This window comes from Rhinoraja longicauda, chromosome 9, assembly GCF_053455715.1.
Source record: "Rhinoraja longicauda isolate Sanriku21f chromosome 9, sRhiLon1.1, whole genome shotgun sequence".
NCBI lineage: Eukaryota > Metazoa > Chordata > Chondrichthyes > Rajiformes > Arhynchobatidae > Rhinoraja > Rhinoraja longicauda.
Window position 1 is genome coordinate 23197116 of NC_135961.1, and position 21950 is coordinate 23219065.

Here is a 21950-nt window from a genome sequence, read left to right on the forward strand (position 1 = left end):
GGAAGTCATGATGCAGCTCTAATGGACTTTGGTTGGATCACATTTGGAGTATTGTGTGCTGTTCTGGTCACCCCATTACATGAAGGATATGGAAACATTGGAAAGGGTGCCAAAGAGGTTTTCCAGAATGCTGCCTGGATTAGAGCATATTAGCTATAAGGAGAGGTTGGACAAACTTTGTTTTCTCTGGAATGCCAGAGGTTGGGGAGAGATCTGATAGACATGTATATAAAATTGTGATAGGCATAGAAAGATAGCATAGACAGTCATAACATGTTTCATTTTAACATTTTACTTTCTTTAGGCTGAAGAAGCTCAGAGAAAGTCAAGGAAGCAGAATGGAGAAGACACAGGTATATTAAAAATGTTTCCCTTCCTACATTATTTCTCAAATATTTTGAAGCTAATTTTACAGTCTGGAGATGATCTACACTGGTGCTCAAATTAATCTAGCTCCATGTTTTTATTTTCTGTTCTATTATGGTTCTGACTCAGCTTTCCAACTGGGCAATATGTGGTATACAGATAAGCTGCAGGAGCTTTTGATATACTGCCAAATTGAATAAAATTCCTCTTATGAGGATCAGATTAGGATTAAGAGTAATGTTGGCTGGCATGTTTGTTCATTTTTTGGATTAATTTCATTTTTCAATTTTGCAATAGCAATTTGTCTGGAAATAGCACACTTTGGGTTTATACAAGAAGTACTCTTATTTATACCAGAAAAAGAACAAAAGTATGTTTACCAAATAAATTTGTGGATATTCACACCATATTTTGTTAGTCCTGTGCAATGTTTGCCAAAACCTTTGCCTTACATGATGCAGAAGCTTCATTAGCCATAGTTTTAGCTTGTTTGGGAGTGGGAGAGACAAGAATTTTGCATTTGTTCATATCTAACTAAAGAAGAATAGTTTTTAGAAGCAACAAGGTAAAGGTTGGATTGAGATAGAATAAGGAACTTGAACAGCCTGAATGTAAATGCAACAGGGAAGAAGAGAATATGAAATCTAAGGGAAGCCAATCTCAAAAGAGAGATCTTAAATAGGCGTTCTAACAAATAGTTAACCACAAATTGAGAGGAAATTCAAGGAGGAGATAAATTATCTGTACACCAATGCCATCATGTCAGGAGTAAAACAAGAATTGGAAAAGAGAGAGGAGAAAAGAGTATATAATAGTGGCATATTGGAGATAAGAATGGTCGAATAACAATCCATCGAGATGGAGCGAAGTGTGCAGGGCCATTCAATTCCAGGCCTCTAAATGCACCAAAGAACTGAATTCTGAAGTAGGTGTCAGAGTGACTGTCCTTGATTGACTTCAAGGCAGCATGTGTAGGAAAATAATGGCAGATGCTGGTTCAAATCAAAGGTAGACACAAAATGCTGGAGTAACTCAGCGGGTCAGGCAGCATCTCAGCAGAGAAGGAATGGGTGACGTTTCGGGTCGAGACCCTTCTGAAGGGTCTCGACCCGAAATGTCACCCATTCCTTTTGAGATGCTGCCTGACCCGCTGAGTTACTCCAGCATTTTGTGTCTACCTTCAAGGCAGCATGTGATTATCTGTAACAGCAAGGAGCCCTGTTAGAGCTGGTCAATGGGCATCAAGGGGACAGAAATAGTGCGGCACGGTGGCGCAGTGGTAAAGCAGTGGCGCAGCGGAATTGGGCGGCACGGTGGCACAGCGATAGAGTTGCTGCCTTACAGCGAATGCAGCGCCGGAGACTCAGGTTCAATCCTGACTACGGGCGCCATCTGTACAGAGTTTGTACTTTGTCCCCATGACCTGCGTGGGTTTTCTCTGAGATCTTCGGTTTCCTCCCACACTCCAAAGACGTACAGGTATGTAGGTTAATTGGCTGGGCAAATGTAAAAAAATTGTCCATAGTGTATGTAGGATAGTGTTAATGCGCGGGGATCGCTGGGCGGCGCGGACCCGGTGGGCCGAAGGGCCTGTTTCTGCGCTGTATATCTAAATCTAAAAAATCTAAAAATCCAATGACTTGATATGTGCTTCACACAGAAGGAAATGGTTGTGGTCATTGAAAGTCCATCTTCCCGGCCATAGCATTATACAGCAGGAGTTTTTTGAAACTCCAGCCTTTTCAATACTTCATCACTGGCCTTTTTTCACTATAAAGCTAGATGGAGTTATGTATTGATTCAAGACTTTCGAAGAGATCCCCCTCCACCCACTCACCATCAACAACACCATAGTCACATCTGTGGAGTCATTTAAGTTCCTTGAATCCATCATCTCCAGGGACCTTAAATGGGGGGCCACCATCGACTCCACAGTCAAAAAGGCCCAACAGAGGATGTACTTCCTGCGGCAACTGAGGAAACACAATCTGTCACAGGCAATAATGGTCCAATTCTATACTGCTATCATTGAGTCCGTCCTCACCTTCTTCATCATGGTCTGGTTTGGCTCAGCCACCAAGCACGACATCCGGAGGCTGCAACGGATCGTTCGCACAGCTAAGAAGGTTGTTGGCTGCAATCTTCCCACCCATTGACGAACTGTACACTGCAAGGGCCAGGAAGCGAGCGGGCAAGATCATCTCTGACCCCTCTCACCCTGACCACAAACTTCCCTCTGGAAGGCGACTCCAGACTGTCAAAGCAACCACAGTCAGATATAAAAACAGCTTTTTTGCACGAGTGATAGTTCTACTCAATAATCAAAGTCTGTAGTCTCTTTTTTGCTCTGGTTTATTTTCACCCACATGTTTAGACCCTAATGTTGTATCCTTATTGTTTTGATGTGTTTATGCTTTATTCTTAATTGTTAACTGTATGTTTGTGTTGTCATTTGTGAGCGGAGCACCAAGGCACATTCCTTGTACATGCATACTTGGCCAATAAACTTATTCATTCATTCAATGTGCTGGACTAACACAGCAGGTTAGGTAGCATCTCTGGAAAACATGGATAGGTACTGTTTTGGGTCAGGACCCTTCTTCAGCCTGGCTCCCACCCTGAAACCGCACTTATCAATGTTTTCCAAAGATGTTGCCTGACCTGCTACGTTACTCCAACACTTTGTGTTTTTTAATTTTGTAAACCAGTATCTGCAATTCTTTGCTTCTACCGTTATTTATTGGTTATTGCATTGTATTCAATGTCCTTTGCAATTCATCGATTATTGAAGCTGTCTATGCTTGCTGGATTAGCAACATAACTACTGTGGCTACAAGACATCCCAGACATTTTTCACAGTCCACATGGTCCAAGTCAGGAGTGTAATTGAATCCTTTCCACTTTCCTCAATGTGTATAGCTCCATCAACACTCAAAACTCGGTACCATATTTGAGAAAGTAGCCTGCTTAATTGATAGCCTATCCAACAAGCTTAATATTTATTTTGTTCCATTGTCGTGGAACTATGTTCTTTGTTCCAAATGCAGTGGTGATACTAGCTGGTCTATTTTGTTGTACTGCATAGAGTTCTGGCTGAAAGAGGATATGAAGGCACTGAAAAAAGGTGCTGAGAAGATGGTAAGCATGATACCAGGAATGCAAGAGTATGCATACTGTGGAAACAAGAACAGGCTTGAGAAAAGAAGGCAGAGGAATGACATTGCAGAGGTTTTGAAAATTATAATATGTTTTTATGAAGAGAATGAAACTTCCACTTCAGGGGACGAGTGTTACTTGAAGTCATCAATTTAATATGGTCACCAAGAAACCCAGTAAGGAAGTAAAAATAAACTTTTTTAACGTTGTTAGAATGTAGAACTCACTATCACAGAAAATGGGTGAAACAAGTGAAAAACATGCATTTAGGCCAAATACTGGACATGCATATTGGGGAGGTGGAAAAATAGGGAAATTTTGATCGATTTAGATGAAGGAAAATGGAGGCTGAAGTGTATGGACTGGTATTGCCAAATGGCCTCTTTGTGGCATTTATCCCACATCTGTTTATGTTGTAAATAAAATGGTTCTCTCGTACTCAACATGTCAGACAGTGTCTGAGAAAAAGAAAAATTGAGTTAGCCTGAATCTTTCTTTCTTCATAGATCCAGTCTGTTCTGCTATATATTTTCTGTTATGTTCCCAGATTTCAAGCATCCATCGTACTTTGCTTATGGATTTGTTTTGTGAATTCTTGGAATACTCAGTTGTCATTCAGTAGATATGTTCCTCTTATGCAAACTGAGAAATACAACTGTAGGCTATGTAACATGTTCCCTTTTACTTGCTCTCTTTCTGTTGGCTAGCTATCCAAATGCTCCTTCCAATTGAAACAGTATTCACCTGTATCGCTTCTAGTTTACATTATTGTATTCAGTACTCGCAATCTGGTCTCTTCTACTTTGTGAAAACTAAATGACGATTGGATGACAGCTTTGTGAGGCACACCCATTCAGCCCATAAGGATGATCCTGAGCCTCCTGTTGCCTTTGTCCCGTCTTCCATCCCTGCTCTGATGTTTTTTCTGTGGCTTCCGAATATGGTTCAATTTCAGCTGAACATATCAAAAACTGAAGATGTCGGAGATAATTAGCATATTTGCCAGCATCTTCGGAAGAGAAACAGAAAGGCCTTCAACCTAAAGCATGAATGCTGCTTCTCTGTCTCTCTGTACTGTCTGATCTGCTGAGTATATACAGGGATTTTCTGTTTTGATTCCATCAGCAGGTTTTTGATTTTCATTCAAAGCTGAATGTGAGCTTGAAGAGTAACATCTCATTTTAAGTGATGGCACACACCAGGTTTCATGACATTTAGGAATTCAACAATTTTGGAGATTAATCAATACATTCTTGTGTCTTGCATTTTGCTCTTGCTCTTTCAGTCAGCACCAATACGACCATACAATTGCTCCTGGTTTCCATCCTATTTCTACCATTCCTTTCTTTGCTACTTTAAGTTTGTTTCATTTATAACATCCCGACTCTACTGAAAGATTATTTCAGATAGATGATTGCTCTCTTTCTCTTTGCATCTGTTCAAAGTATTTGCAGTAATTTGTTTTTATTTTATAACTGGACACGTAGTACTTCAGGGAGTCATTGGTTTGCTATATGAACCATTGCAGCATAACTGTTATATTCATGAACATTATTTCCAGGATCTGATCAAGTGTATCCTAGGACATTGTGGGAAGCAAGGGAAGAAAATGAAGGGACCCTACAGAGATATTTACGTCATCTTTTGTTTTGAATGAGATATTGGCAGACTGGAGGGTGGCTTCTGTTGTGCCTTTATTTAAGAAGGACTGCAAGAACAAACCAGAGAACTGCAGGCCAGTGAGCCTAACACCAGTGGTGGTAAAGGTATTTGAGGGGATTCTGATGGACAGGATCCATCAGCAATGTCAGCTAATCTGTAAGGTTATATCTTATTGAATCCCGGGTAAGCTGGGCAATTGGATACAAAATTGGCTGGTTGGTCGGGGGGAGAGGGAGGTAGTGGAGCATTATTATTCAGATTGGAGGCCTGTGACCATTTGTGTGCCACAGGAATTGCTGCAGGGTCCACTGTTGTTTGTCATCAATATTAACGATTCGGATGTTAATATAATTTACGGATAACACCAAAGTTAATGGTGTAATGGTCTGTGAAGTAGGGTTTCTCAGATCACAAGAAGATCTGGGGATCATGAACTGGGGATGTGAAGCAAGGAATCTCAGATGGAATTTAACTCTATTAGTGTGAGGTATAGTATTTTTGGTAAGTTTAACCGGGTACGACTTGCAAAGTATATGGTAGGATCATTTGTCGAGTGCCGTAGAACAGAGACCAAGGGTTTCGGGTGCATAGTTCCCTAACAGTGGTGACACTGATAGGAATTGAGTACTGGAGTTGCAATGTCATTGTTTGAACTACACAAGTTGTTGGTGAGACCACACTTGGAGTATTGTATGCAGTTCTAGTCGTCCATCTATAGAAAAGATGTCATGAAACTGGAAAAAGGACGTTGCCTGGAAATGGAGGGCTTGAGTTATAAGGAGAGGTTGGATAAACTGGGACTTTGAGTGTGGGAGATTGAGCAGTGATGTTAGAGATATACAAAATCATGAGGGACGTGGATTAGATGAATGGTTAGTCTTTCTCCCAGTGCAAGGAAGTCTAAAACTGTGAGGCATAATTTTAAGGTGATAGGGGTTAGATTTACAAGGGACCCGAAGGGCAACTTTCTCCATGCAGAGGATGGTTGAGTATATGGAATGAGCTGCAAGAGGAGCAGTAAAGGTAGGTACAATTACAATGTTTAATAGATGTTTGGACAGGCACATGGAGAGAAAAGGCTTAGAGGGTTATGGGCCAATTTCAGGCAAGTGGGACTAGTACAAATAGTCGTTTTGTTTGGCATGGATGAGTTGGATCGATCTGAGCTATTTATTTCTATGACTATTCAGAAATTAATCATTGAGTTGAATCACTTTTTGTTGAATTCAGCAATCCACGATAATTTCAGCATTGCTTCAAATGCTAAAAATATTAATGAAACTGTTCTTTATTTTAGCTCTTCCACCTCCTGTACTTCCTCAGTTTTGCCCTCTGTTTGCCAGTCTGGTAAACCTCCTTCAGTCGGATGTCTACTTGTACATTCTGAGGACAGTGTTGCTGTGGGTTGTGGAGCCAAATGGACATGCATGGACTGAGAGCATGTTACAGAGGGTAAGCTTTGCCAATTTTTTCCTCAAGTTGCATGCATTTATTGTTGAATCTATCACCTCAACTCAGCGAAAATATAATTTAGAAACAAGGAACTGCAGATGCTGTTTTACAAAAGAAGACAAAGTGCTGGAATAACTCAGCAGGCCAGGCAGCCTCTCAGGAGAACATGGATGGGAGACTGAAAAAGGTCCCGACCCGTCACCTACCCATGTTCTCCTGAGATGCTCCCTGACCCGCTGAGTTACTCAGTTCTGGAGTCTTCTAAAATGTAATTGATTTAGCTGGGTCTTTGTCTCAAAGTCAGAAAATCATTTTATTTTTTCTATGTTACACTTAATTAATTTTACAATATACTGTATATGTAAGCAGGCTGAATTTCACAGCCGAACAACGTGAGCAGAATTGAAGACATTTCTTTTAAATAAGTGACAGAATGAAAAATTAGCTTTACAAAACTTTTTTTGATCTTCTGACCTTTGCACGTCATTAGTCTCTGATGTTTACACTGCAATATTAATAATGTCTCCTTGGGTTTGCATGGTAAATTTCTCTCTTTGAAAGGCTTGCATCTTGCTCTTTCGAACTTGTCATTTGGGAATACAGTGTTTCTCTTTTAATATTCATTTCAACTCGCAGACTTCTGCAACTTCATTTCCTCCACCATGGAGAGATTTGAAAATGGGTCAAGAATTTTTAAAACAATATGTTACTTAACTAGAAGCTGTGTAATTCAGTCAGCACAGATGGAAGTAAAAAGACCCTGATGGGAGTTATTTAGAGGCCTGCGAACAGTAGGGTACAAATTACATCAGAAGATACAATTGGCATGCAAGATAACAAGGTTACAGTGGTCTTGGGGGATTTCAATATGCACATAGACTGGGGAAATCAGCTTAGTATTGGGTTCCAAGAGAATGAATTTGTAGAGTGCCCTCGAGATGGTTTCTTAAAGCAGCTTGTGTAGTCGAGCCTACTCGGGAAAAGGCAATTCTGGATGTGGTATTCTGGGTTTGATTACGGAGCTCAAGGTAAAATAACCCATAGGAGTTAGTGACCATAATATAAAATTGAACCTGCTGTTTGAGAGGGAGAAGATGAGATTGGATGTATCAATATTACTATTGAGTAAAGGTGATTACAGAGGCATGAGGGAGGAGCTGGTTAAAGTTTATTGGAAATCGACCCTAGTAAGAATGATGGTGGAGCAGCAATAGCAGGAGTTTCTGGGAGTAATTCGGGAGACACAGGGTCCTTTGATCCCAAAGAGGAAAAAAGATTCTAAGGGGAGAATGAGGTGACTGTGGCTGACAAGGGAAGTCAAAGACAGCAAAAAAAGTAAAAGAGAATGCATATAATATAGCAAAGATAAGCGGGAAGCTGAAGGATTGGGAAGCTTTTAAAAACTAACAGAAGGTAATTGGAAAGGCAATATTGGGAGAAAAGATGAAATATGAAGCTAAGCTAGCCAATTATTTCAAAGAGGATAGCAAAAGTTATCTTCTGAAATATAAAGGCTTAGAAAGAGGCAAGAGTGGGCATTGGACTGCTAGAATATGACACTGGAAAAGTGACAATGGGGAAGAAAGAAATGGCAGAAGAATTGAATGTTTTTTGCATTAGTCTTCACAGCGGAAGACACTGGCAACATGCCTGAAATTCAAGGGAGTCAGGGGCAGAGATTAGTGGAGTGGCAACCACCAAGGAGAAGGTGCTTGGGAAGCTGAGTCTGAAGATGCATGTCACCTGGACCAGATGGACTACACTCCAGGATTCTAAAAGAGGTGGCTTTAGAGATTGTGGAGGCATTAGTAGTGATCTTTCAAGAATCACTAGAGTCAAGAGTGGTTCCAGAGGATTGGAAAATTGCAAACGTTACTCCACTCCAGAAGGGAGCCAAGCAAAAGAGGGGAAACTTTAGGAAGGAACTGCAGATGGGCACAAAATGCAGCGTAACTCAGCGGGACAGCTGAGGAAGGGTCTCGACCCGAGACATTACCCATTCCTTCTCTCCAGAGATACTGGAGTTAATGCAGCATTTGAATTCTATCTTGGGGGAAGCTAGAGGCCAGTTATCCTGGCTTCAATGGTTGGTATAATTTTAGAGTCCATTATAAAGAATGAGGTTTCCGAGTACTTGGAAACATGTGATAAAGTAGGCTAAAGTCAGCATGGTTTTATGAAGGGGAGATCTTGCCTGACCAATCTGTTGGAATACTTTGAGGAAGTAAATAGCAGGATATACAAAGGAGAGTCACTGGATGTTGTTTACCTGGATATTCAGAAGACCTTTAATAAGGTGCCACATGTGAGACTGCTGACGAAGATGAGAGCCCATGGTATTAGAGGAAACATACTACCATGGATAGAAGATTGGCTGAATAACAGGACAAAAAGTGTGAATAAAGAGGTTTTTTTTAGCCAGCTGCCGGTGACCAATGGTGTTCCGCAGGGATCGGTGCTGGCGCCGCTACATTTCACATTACATTTAAATGATTTGGATGAGGGAATTGGAGGCTTTGTGACCAAGTTAGCGGGTGATACGAAGATAGATGGAGGGGCAGATAGTGTAGAGAAAGCGGGAACTGCAGAAGGACTTGGACACATTTTTGATTAGTAAGTGTCAAGGGTTATTGGGAAAAGGCAGGAGAATTGGGTTGAAAGCAAAATCTAGATCGGCCATGATTGAATGGTATAGACTCGATGAGCCGAATGGCCTAATTCTGTTCCTATGACTTATGAACTTATGAAGCCATGCATGTACCCGCAAAGGCATGATGGATGAGGGCACGTTCCTGCAGCCGACATCTGGAACTTATTGACATTTGGTGTAAGATCATAAGATTCAAGTGAAGTCGGGTTAGAGGGAAACAAAGCATTTTTCACACTACGGTCTATATGAATCTGCAAAACTTCACCACAGAGGATACTAAATTGAATGTTAATGACATGAGTAGGATCAAAATTTAAGTCAGAGGGATTAACTTGTTTTCCAAAACAATGATAAATCTTATTTTTAGGGGGTTACAACTATATTTGTGCTGTATGCTGTTCAATATAAAAATGCATTGCAAAAATGCAATTTAAAAATGCACTGTTGCTTCTCTGTTTCTTTAATACTTTCTGAAAGTGGGACCATTCAGCCCCTCTGACCTTTTCAACCATTCAAAGTGATCTGTCCTGATCATCCTTTTCAATACCCTTATTCCGTGATGCTTTTAGCATCAAGAGACTCATCAACCTGCTTTTTGAATATATTTAATGATTTGACCTCCACAACCTTGCTGGGTATGTTCTTCCAAAGCATGTATGATTTCCAATGTCGCATCGCATAGTTATTAATAATTAATTTGAAGAAAGGTGCCTGACCTGAAAGTGTGTTCAGTTTTGGTCACCCTGCTGCAGGAAAATACAGCCATGAAGCTGGAAAGAGTGCAGAGAATATTGCCAGGACTTGAGGGGCTGAGCTAGAGGGAGGTTGAGCAGGCTAGATTTTATTCCTTGGTGGGTAGGAGGCTGATGGGTGATCTAATAAAGGTGTATAAGATCATGAGGGGAATGGATAGGTTGAATGTACGGAAGTCTTTTACCCAGAGTAAAGGAATCAAGAAGCTGACGACATGGATTTAAGGTGAGAGGGGAAAGTTTTAATAGGATCCTGAGGGCCAACATTTTCACTCAGATGGTGATGAGTATATGGAACAAACAATGGAGGTAGTTGAGGCATTTTGAAAAACATTTGCTCAGGTACATGGATTGAAAAGGTTTAGAGGGATATGGGCCAGTTGCAGGCTGGTGGGACTAATGTAGATGCGGCATCTTGGCTGGCATGGGCAAGGGTAAGGGCCTGTTTCTGTGCTTTTGTGACTGATATCAAATTGTAATAAACTTATTTGGAACTTCTATAAATTTGAAGAGTATATATCATTTTCATTTCATCAGGAATACATCAGGCAGTTTATGAAATTCTTGTGTCACCAGCTGGCACCTGTTTGTAGGCACCTGGAAGTGCATTATTTTGATACTGTGAAAAAGTGTTTGGCTGTAACTTGATAAAACCGATGATGGTACGACTGAGTTTGAGGGAGCCTTAGAGAAGTTAGTGCATGAGGTGAAATCCTACAACTCTGACATGTAGATCACACTGTTTCCTTCATAGCTTTTCAAAGACAATTGTTTCCTTCACAGCTTTTTCAAAGCTCACTTATTTTATTTAGTTTGTGTTTGCATAGATGGCTTTTCATTGTGTCGTAAACATGTTCATGTAGGTTTTGCACTTGATTGGGATGGCTTTACTTGAAGAGAAACAACAATTAGAAAGTGCGAATGAAGACAGTGATTTTACTTTTAACTTCACATCAAAAGTTTCACGTACGTATACATTGTGGAAGAATTTTGTGCAACTTTGTGAGGAATTAAACATTGATGGGAGAAAGATACGATTTTCTAATTCTCTCATTAGGGTATTTCACCTTCCTATCTCTAAGTTCTAAAATATAAAATTAAATATTATAAACTAAAATATAAAATTATATTTTAGTTTATAAAAATAATCTAAGTTCTTGTTTAGTCACAATGCTGAGTATTATTTGTTTTTGGACACTGATTTATCCAAGAATGAAAGTCTTGGTCTTTGCGCTAAATTTACATGCAATGTTTTTGATTATCCATTTCGATGCCTCTCTGCATTTACTTGTTATTTAATTGTTATTTTCAAATTGGGTTGTACTCCTTTGCATCCTGTAAAGAGAATACAGTAATATAGTCTGTGCCTTTGATCACAGATCATACCTTTATTTTTCCCTATTACTTGGGCTGTCCTCATCCACAACACACATTCGCCACTTTGTTCTTTTCAATTCCTTTTACGTAGCTTTTTAAGAAGAGTCCAAGTGTAGTTTGCAGAAACAAGAGGAGAGTTTATCTAACTTCATGTTTGTAAAGTGGTTGTTGGTCTTTTTTTCAAAAACATCAATGAAGTTATCCTGAAGTTTTATTAAGATTTTTAAAATATACTTTATTTTATGAAGTTTTGCATAAATCTGTGTAATTTGCACATTATCATATAGCTTACTTTGACAATATTCGGCAGGTCCTGGGGAAGCTCCAGAAAACTCACCTAGTATTTTGGCAATGCTGGAAACCTTGCAAAATGCTCCCCATTTAGAGATTTATAAGGACATGATCAAATGGGTACTTAAGGTATGTTTTAGCAGTGTTAATCCGTTAAATTTCTGTTTCATATGGATTTATTCACAATTAATCAATACAAATTTGAACAAAAATACCTTGGAGGAAGATGTGTTAACTGTTAAATAAACTCTCTTATTTCCTGAAATGCAGTTTTATCTCTCTGCTTCTATCTCTATTTCTGTGTGTATGGGAAATAAATTGAATTTTTTCTCTGTGAGCCTAGGCCTCTTCAGTACCAAAGGAAATCTTTAACAAGTGTACACTAATGCAGAATTGGCACTGTAACATTAGAATTTAATGTCTGTTTACTAGAATTCCATTAACTGAGAAATGTGAGAACATTTTCTCACTCTGCCTCGATTTGGTGACACTTGTTGCATAACACCAATCAATTGTGAAGTGGTGGTTCTAATATTGTTGCTAATGGATTAAATAATGGTCATTCACCCAAAATGGTCTTTATTCAGATCCAGCCTAGAATTGTAGGATGAAGTTTGCTTTGTCTGGCTGTTATCTTAGCTCCATGCCTTAACCAGTATGCTTTTTGCTGATACTATTAACAACAGCATTTGTGAAAAAGTTCAGTGATCTACTCCTTGTTCTCTCACACATAATCACATGCTGCAGTAACTTTGTTAGCACTATTTATCAGTTTGGCCAAGTAATCAAATTGGCACAGTGCGGGTTGTGGGGTCTTGCAAGAACATCTGTGGATCTATATAAATAATTTAGATGATGGGATAGAAAATCATGCTTTCCTTTCGTACACCAATAAGTGGCACTCTAAGCAGTATGGACTGAAGTATTCTGGTACAAAGCAATGTTAATCGATCGAGTCAAATTAAGGCTGCTCATTTTACTGTCTCACACTAGAGCACCATATATCACATCTGTTGACCTACTGCTGACAGTGGTGTGAAAGATACAATTTACTTTTGGAAGGGGCATCATATATTCTGTAAAAGTAATTAATTTAAATTTTATAAAGAGACCTGAAACTCAAAGTTCATGTTTTTATGCATATTTTTAGGAAATCTACTATATAAGAAAATGTATTAATTTAATGACAAAATTAATTGGTGATAAAAATTTAACTTATTATGAATTTTGTTCTAAAGCTTTTTGGACTTATTAAAAAGTTGAGAGAGCGGAATAACTCTGCACCCGTCGTGGAGGTAGAAGGGCACAACGTGGATGAGGTACGGATGAATAGAAGACCATTCCAAATTTACATTACTAATGCAAAATGTAACTGCTTAATATTATAGATTTAAATTTTAAGAGGAATGATATTTTTTAAACTTAGGAATTCAAATATTTTAAATAATTGGAAGTAATATAATGCTCATGCTGTATGACCTAAGTATTTAACAAATTTGTAATGCCACTGTTCTTTGTATAGTGTTTACGAGATAAAGATAAAGCAGATCGAAAGCGGAAAGCTGAAATTGCTCGCCTGCGTCGAGAGAAGATAATGGCTCAGATGTCAGAAATGCAGAGGCATTTTATAGATGAAAATAGGGAATTATTTCAACAAACGTTAGAAGAACTAGAAGCTTCATCTTCCACAGCACCTGACAACAGGTAAAGGGAAAATAATTTTCTCATGCATACTTGCATAGAAGCAAAACATGCTATTAAATAGATAAAATAGGAAATTCCTACTTTGAAATTATTATATAGTCATATTAACTTTCCCAAACATCAACTGTTTTCAGTTTAACATAGTTGCTAATGCTGACAAATAATGCGTGACTTTCTGCTTTTATTAATTCACACTGACATTACTGCAGTCAGTCATACTTTCACCACCACATTTGACACAATAATCACAACCAGATTGATTGCGCTCACATTTTTATTTCTCACATTTTTAACTTCCATTCACCCAAGTAGTACCTTGGGCAGTTCTCTTCTCTGCTTTCAGGTGCAAGCTACAAAATCATGTACGCTTATGTAGGATGCTTTTCCAGTCATTCATCACCTGATCTTGCTGCACCATAGATTTGCAAGTTAACAACAAAAAACTGCATCGAAACATCTTAAATTTGTTGTTAACTTCCAAATCTGATTCCATATTCGATGCTGTCAATTGTGTTTCTGACCCAGATATAACGCTGAAAAATTATTTCAAAGGCACAAATGACATCTGTGCAACTGTGATGGGTGCAAACTATCCCCAACATCATCTTCTAATTGACTGTGCTTCTGGCAAGGCTGAGTATGTAATTTCCCCCTCTAAAGATTTCTCCTCTACTCTCTCGGTGAAAGAGATTACCCTTGCCCACTTCGTTGAATGGCTGTGGTTGCTTTTCATGTTCTCCATTTTATCTCTGGAATGGCATGTCAAAATTTCATTATCTCAGGGTTTTAAAAAATATTTTGGAGTTGATTCTTGATTGAATGTGTTTTTATGAAGCATTTTAGAATCATTGTTACATTAAAAGGTTGAAATAATTAGAAGTTAAAATAATTATTTTCTGATGTAGCAACTTCCTGAAATTAACAGCTTGATTGGCCAAATTTACCACTCAAAGTATATGGGAAATCTCCCATACTTTAAAAGCAACCCTCATGGCTTAACTTTTAAGATGAGTTTTTTTACTCCTAGCCTTGGAGTAAGAAACAACCTGAGATGACAGGATAATGTCCCTAGCGCGTAGAGTTTGGAGATGAGTTTGAATGTGATTATGTGTTGAAGGCAGAGCTATAGCCTTGTAAATAGGAGTCTAACGTAGAAGTTCTAGCTTTCTAGGTATTCCAGAGACAAGTCTGCACCCAGGGAGATGGTGTCTGCCGTAGGCGTGATGCAACAGTAGGTAAACAGCAGTGGATCAAGGCTGGCTGGGAGGTTGGAGTTCAAGTGCACAATTCCCAGTCCTCTGCTTATTCCGTCCTTTGGTTTATCTACTGTAGTCTATCTATGCTGATGTGTTATCCACAATCCTATGAGCCTTAAATGTGTACTTATCCCCCATGGCAACTCAACTGATCACTCATTTAAAACCTAAGTGCAGTAAACCCTCATTATAACAGACCACGGGGAGGGAATGGTGTCCATTACTGCCGATTGTCCATTATAACCGGGTAAGATATTTTCATTGTATGTGGAAACAAAAGAATTGCAAATGATGGTTAATACACAAAGGGACGCAAAGTGCTGGAATAACTCAGCGGATCAAACTGCATCTCTGGCGAATATGCAGAGTTGACGTTGGGACTCTTCTTCAGACTGATTCAGTCTGCTGAGTAACTGCAGCACTTTATGTAATTTCACCTTAAAACTAGGCGCCGATGCCACTGGTCTGCACACCAGCGAGCCCTTCTTCACGGGTTCACATGGCTGTTGCGGCTCACATTCTAGTCCCTGGTGACAGCACTTTCTTCAGGCTCATGCCACCATGAAAATGCTCAGTTACCGTGAGGCCATCCCCTCTCATCTACTGCCACCTGCAAGGTGGAGTATGCCTGCAACTCCAGGGGGGAGGAGTCGGGGTAGTGGGGTGGGGGAAATGAGGCCGAATGGACAGAATGATGGGAGGAGGAGATGGTGGGGGTCGAGCGGGAGCGGACAAAGTCACCACCATCAGAAAAAAGCAGCAGCAGATGAGGGAGCCCATGGCGTGTCTTGTCGGTGGTAGTGCCCCGAAGAAAGCGCAGTCCCCAGGGGCTACAATGTGAGCTGCAACAACAGCCATTTCACCGGACAGTGCAGTGGGTGAACAAGGGCTCGCTGGCGAACTTTGCGAGTCAGGGGTGGCATAGGAAGCCTGGGGACTAAATGGTCGGAGAGACTGTGCAAGCTAGGGGTGGCATCGGCAGGTCCGTCCACTATATCTGAAATCCACAATAATGGGGTCTGTTAAAACGAGGGTTACTGTATACTAACTAATCTTGTCTTTTTTTCTTCTAGCCCAATAGTTCCTGATGCAGCATTGATTGCTTTGGGTCCTAAACAAACAAAGGTTTTTGATAAGAAGCAAATTGTAACCTGTATTTTGTGTCAAGAAGAACAAGAGATTAAAGTGAACAGCAAAGCAATGGTTTTGGCATCTTTTGTTCAAAGGTCAACAGTCTTATCTAAGAACAGGTCGAGAACCATTCAAGATCCAGGTAATTTTTCACATTAGCATTTCTGTAGCTTCTGGTTATAATTAAAGGATTTTATTCATTGCGATATCAATAGTTTTATTTATATTCTCCATTTTACAAAAAGGAAAATGGCAGACTTTAACTTTGTTTTTTTTTAATTGCTATTCATCCCATTCAAGGAATGTTCACCCTGTTGAGCTAAAATATTTAAAATAAGTATGTTCTAATCGCCTGAAGCAAAACACTATTGTTTAAAGATTATAGTGATTGGGAAACATTCTTTTTCAAATTCAACGTTTGAATTCAGTGTTGAAATTATTCTCATTGTGCTTTTATTTTTATTTATTAGAAAACTATGATCCATTGTTCATGCAGCCAGATTTGGCCTGTGGCACCCACATTGGTAGCTGTGGACACATCATGCATGCCCACTGTTGGCAGAGGTTAGTATGAAATCTTAATGACAGATAGTTCCTGCCACCATGTAGGTGCAAGTTACAAAATTGAATAGCAAATCAAAGTGCTGGACTCTTAATTGAGAAGCATGTGACAGCACATGATGAAAACGTTTAATGAAAATAGAGTATTGTGGACACTGAACAGGTTAGGCAACAACTGTGGAGAGAGAAGCAGTTTTGATTCAGGCGGATCTGAAACATTCCCCTGATCTTCTCAGGTGGTGGATCTGTGGAATTCCCAGGTATATACACTGGTAAATCTGAGGTTATTGTGCTGAAAAGTTAGGCCTATTTTTCTCTTCGCAGATGCTACATGATCTATTGTGTACTTTTAGTTGAATATTTTCAGTTATCACTGGAATCTTAAATTGGTCACTATTATTGCTGCCTGGAAAATTGCTTCTAAAGCAGCGATATAAAATTTGTCATAATGATTGATTACAACACATTACAATTTATCTACTGAAGCCATACACCTATGTAACATTTCACAGTTTTATGTTCTGTTTTTACCTTAGCTTCTGTGATAAACTAGGTTTATTACGAGTTGGAAACAGAACTTTGTTCCTGTTTGGTAATGTTATTTAAATACTCAAGCCTGACAGCATTATATTTAACCACATTGACTGTCATGTTTTGAACCATTCAGGATGTTCCACGGAGGATCTTGGGTCGAAATGCAGTTGTTTTTTGAACAGTTCTATTCCTACATTCTATTGATCGCTTCAAATGGTAGATGGGATTTTCAGCTCTGTATTTTTAATTACACACCTGTTCAAACACAGGAGTTATTTCTCAAGTTTTGTTAGTGGGCAGAGTGCTGCATAAGTTGTATTTAAATAAAGGATTGTCAAATTAAACATTTTTCTTCTTGCAGTTACTTTGGTGCAGTTCAAGCAAAAGAGCAAAGGAGACAGCAGAGATTAAGGGTGCATACGAGCTACGATGTGGAGAATGGAGAATTTCTTTGTCCTCTATGTGAATGTTTGAGCAACACTGTTATTCCTTTACTTCCTTTGTCTTGGAGCCTGAAGAACAGGTAAGATTTGATTATGTGCCCAGCATTGTGCATGCTGAGTAACTCTTTTTACCATGTGCCCACAATACAGTGTATGAGGAAGCACAGACTATGAGCAACAGCTCCAGGTGTTGATTGAAGTCAATGAGCAAAATATTTGTTTCCCTGACAAAATCCAAGACTCCAAGTCATCGAGACATGAAACCATGCGCCAATCAACTGGCTGCAGCCTTTGCCGATAAATAGTGACCTTTCTCTGTGACTCAAACATCAGCCCCAGTAAAGTGCTTTGAACGATTGCCAATGGGCCAAATCTGCGCCTGTCTCCTTGATAATCTGGACACCCCAACCAATAGTTGCTTCCAGTTTAATAATAAGATGCTGGTGAATGCTAATGCTTTTATCATCATTACATCCACAAGATCTGGGTGGTTGAGTTTACACCATTTACAGCCAATCTAATATGTGCCACTTTTCTATCTGCATTTGTGGAGGCAAAGGGGTGGTCAACATTTTGTGTCAATACCCTGCATCAGTCATAGTGCAGTGTTAACCCAAAACATCGACCATTCCTTTGCCTTCCCAGATGCTGCTTGACCCTTTGACTTCTTCCAGCATATTATTCCTTTACTCCAGATTCCTACACCTGCTCTCTCCTGTGTCTCCATGCCACTTTTCTACCATGAATTATTGAACTGCAAATTTCTGCACACAACCAGTATCCGATAACAATTTTGTTATGCATTATTTTCTTGGATTATTTTAAATGTGGAATAGTATTTTAAAATACTTTGAGTTTTGACAGTTATTCTAATGCTCCAAAAATTATGAATGACTTTATTTTTTAACAGTTGTATTGTATTTCTTCCTTGGTCATTATTGCTATAAAAATACAGTGAGCTACTGTGTTCATATGTTTTCAGTGACAATTCAAGAAGCTTTTCGGGTATCCCTGTATTATCCCAATGGCTAAAATGTACTTTACAACAGTCGAATGTCCTGAGGAAAATCAATGAAAAGAAGCCAATATCTGGTAATGTAATGTCTTAAAGAATTCCAAATGATGCATGCCTAATCACATGATTCTTGACCATAGAAATGAAATTTGCCTTACTGTGATTATTATTAGAATCTTTCAAAATTAAACAGCTTATGTCTGATTCATGATTGGCCAAAGCCAAGGTTATTGAATACTGAGAGAAAAAGTTTGCAATCCATAAAATTTACTTTATATATAGACCTTTAAGAACGAATATATTATTGAATGGGTTTAAATAACTCAAACTTTCAGTCCTCTAAATGTTTCCTTCAGATGAGACGGTTTGCAGAACTGCTTGTGTCTACTATAAGGATTACTATTTACCCAATTACTCCTTGATTCAATCATTTTCAGGTAGACTGAATATATTAAGATGGCATGGGTGTTAGGTAAAGCATGATGTGCTCGAATATTATTGAATTCTTTCCTTAAATTAAATTATTTTAAGTTGAACAACTTCTTTTAAAATCCTGTGCTCTGAAGAAGTTTGATAAAAGATATGAAGTCTAGGAGCACTTGAAATGCAACCCCAGTCAGGACAAAACAACCTATTTGATTGGCACTGTCATCCTAAACATTTATTTTCTCAAACACTGGAGCACAGTGATCGCAGCACAGACATCTCCAAAATTCACTGCATTTACTTGCCTATTCTGACTGCTTCCCCCCCAAATATCAGTCTGTCATTGTCTGACTCAGAATCTAGGAGTTTGCAAAATAATAATGTTTTGGTTGCAGCTTCAGTTGAAAGTCACCAATAACACGAAGAGGCACTACCTTTTCAAACAGACATGAGCAATAAATGCCCTCATCCTGTTAATAAATCACATTTTTAACAAGTGTGGCTTCCCTCAAATTCTTAATTTAGTAGACCAATCCATAGCATTTGCATAGTGTAAATCCTCACCACATATTAAACTCATAACAAGGGGGAAGGTTGGGAACACTAATCAGGTTAGATAAATGTTAAAATGTTATTCTAATCAGTTCTTGTTTTATCAATTTTTGTACGGAGCTTGTGTTTTTTTCCAATTGCTAAAAATTTGAACCAAAATGTATACCACTTGCAAGTTAAAGTAGCTTTTGATGATTATCATGAGTGAGAACAGCTAGAAGCAATAAATCATTAGTGTAAAAAATATGGGTCTATTCTCTCTTATGGGGGTTGATTCTTAACTCTGGTTAACAAATGCCAAATGAGAAATAATTGTGTAACAAGACCTTAGAAACAAGGCTCCATCTTTCTGATCAAGAAGGATTTTGAATATATTTTGTTGGTGCTTTTCTAAATATTCATGATTGTCTTTTGGTTTAAGGTAAAATATTTTGGAATATTGCATGCAGTTTTGCTTGCCCCATTGCAGGAAGAATGTGGAGGAAAGGGTACAGATGGGGTTTACCAGAATGATGCCTGGATTAGAGGGTATTAGATACAAGGAGAAGTTGGACCAACTTGAATTGTTTTCCTTGGAATGCTGGTGGTTGTGGGAAGACCTGATGGTATATAAAATTATGAGATGCATAGATGGGGTAGACAGTCAGAACCTTTTTCGCAGGATGGAAAGATCAAATACGAAAGGCCATAGCTATCAGGTGAGAGGGACAAAGTTAAAAGAGATGTACTAGACAAGTTTGTTTTTACATAGAGTGTGTTGAGTGCCTAGAACACAGTGCTGGGGTGGTGGTTGAGGAGTTATGATAGCATTTAAGAGTCTTTAGGATCGGCATATGGATCTGAATGGAATGGAGGGAAATGGATTATGTGTAGGCAGATAATATTGGTCTTGACATGTTCGGCACAGACATTATGGGCTGAAGTGCCTGTTCTTGTGCTGTATTCTGTTCTATTTCAATGTTTTAAGAATAAAGTGTTCAATAAACATGCATCACATCCTGATTTAGCAGATAACACCAATGCCAGCCTAGAAGGAATTGAAGTCCTTGACAGATTTCGACCTGATGTAAAACCAAAGTATGTATTTTGACCATTCTGCGATTCTCAAAAATAATCCTTATTTTGCTTCAGTGCTCTTTGTAGAAGACTTGTTCGAATCACAGAATACTGTTTTAGCAAATTGTAAATTAAAATTAATTGACAGCCGATATTGTGACAGTAGTTTTATCTTTCAAAATACAATTGGATTATTTATATAGTTATCATGCGGCCTGGTGTATGTTTAAGATAATTTAGCTGATGCAAGCTCAGTCCCACTTCTGGCACATGTTTATTGGTATGGTATATTTTTGACGTAATGATAAAGGCACTGGACACTTGATTGTTGAATAAATGTACACATAATTGATTGGAAACACCAACTCTGTTTGACTTTCCCACTTCATGCAATGCTTATTGAGCCTAGTGTTGGGTTAAGAATCACTTGGCCAGATGTATATCCTTACTAGTTGTTTCTATATATTACCTGTAACCTGCAGTAGCTGGTTGATGCATATATTTGTATAATATTTCTTTCAATGGTGCTTTATTTTTATTAGGAATCCTTGTTCAGATAGCATCAAGGAGATGCTTACAACATTGGCTACAGCAACATACAAAGTGGGGCTGAAAGTTCATCCCAACGATCAGGACCCACGTGTTCCTATACTGTGCTGGGGAAGCTGTGCATATACAATTCAAACAACAGGTTAGTCACGGTGCATTCAACCATAGAGTGTGTTTATTTAAATGCCATTTTTGCTAAAAGTTTAGTAAACTGTTTTTGGAAATGTTTTCAAAGCTGAAAATAGTGAAAATGGATACAGATTTAGGCAACATCTTTGATAGAGAGATGCTTAACATTTTAATTAGAACTAGGTGGAAATTATGGATTAAGTTACCTAAAAGAAAATAAAAGGGATAGAAAGAAAAAAAAACAAAGTCTGTATTGGGGTGTAAATCAGAATGCACGTTATAAAATGTTATATTTGATGAATGAATCATTATCTGGGTAGTAACCTTAAAACATGGTTGAATTTATCTTACAAAGTCACTGCTTTCTAAAGAATCTGATATTTACATTGTTCAAGACCACAGTAGCCTGTAAACTCTTCCATATTTTTCCAGAGCGTTTCCTGGCAGATGAAGAAAAGCCACTCTTTGGTCATCTGCCATGCAGACAGGTAGGAATTATTAAAATGTATAACTGTGCATAATTATAAAACAAAATCACAAATCTAGAATGGTATTTGAAAAAGCAAAAGCTAATTGTTAGAAACCGAAAATGCCCAGCAGTTCGAGCAATGTGTGGAGTGAAAACAGAATTAATTCCCAACAATGAAAGGTCATTGATCCAAAATACTTGCACTTATTTTAACTTAGATATTCCTTTGTTGCAGGACGACTGTTTAAAGGCATTAACCCGATTTGCTGCATCACACTGGACTGTGAGTTTTCTATCTGTGGTTCAGCAACACTTTGCTCGACTGTTAGCAGGTTTGTATATGTATGTCCGTTGAGTACCTAATATAAATATCTATCACCAGCATTTATTTCGAGAGGACAAGAATACAAAAATAGGGA

The 21950-nt window shown here is 38.7% G+C and overlaps 1 protein-coding gene across 3 annotated transcripts in view; it reads left to right on the plus strand.

The window, feature by feature from the left end:
• Positions 1-21950, plus strand: part of ubr2 (ubiquitin protein ligase E3 component n-recognin 2) — a 109473-nt gene that overhangs the window by 65092 nt on the left and 22431 nt on the right. For 2 of the 3 annotated variants that reach the window (XM_078404964.1, XM_078404963.1), the window contains exons 24-37: positions 305-353; positions 6482-6636; positions 10902-11004; positions 11726-11835; positions 12945-13025; positions 13229-13410; positions 15740-15939; positions 16268-16361; positions 17254-17415; positions 18318-18427; positions 20336-20405; positions 20927-21075; positions 21495-21550; positions 21767-21863. In XM_078404964.1, coding sequence (XP_078261090.1) covers positions 305-353; positions 6482-6636; positions 10902-11004; positions 11726-11835; positions 12945-13025; positions 13229-13410; positions 15740-15939; positions 16268-16361; positions 17254-17415; positions 18318-18427; positions 20336-20405; positions 20927-21075; positions 21495-21550; positions 21767-21863 — 1618 coding nt within the window. The remainder of the gene's footprint in view (positions 1-304; positions 354-6481; positions 6637-10901; positions 11005-11725; positions 11836-12944; positions 13026-13228; positions 13411-15739; positions 15940-16267; positions 16362-17253; positions 17416-18317; positions 18428-20335; positions 20406-20926; positions 21076-21494; positions 21551-21766; positions 21864-21950) is intronic. The other variant, XM_078404965.1, reaches the window with a different exon arrangement.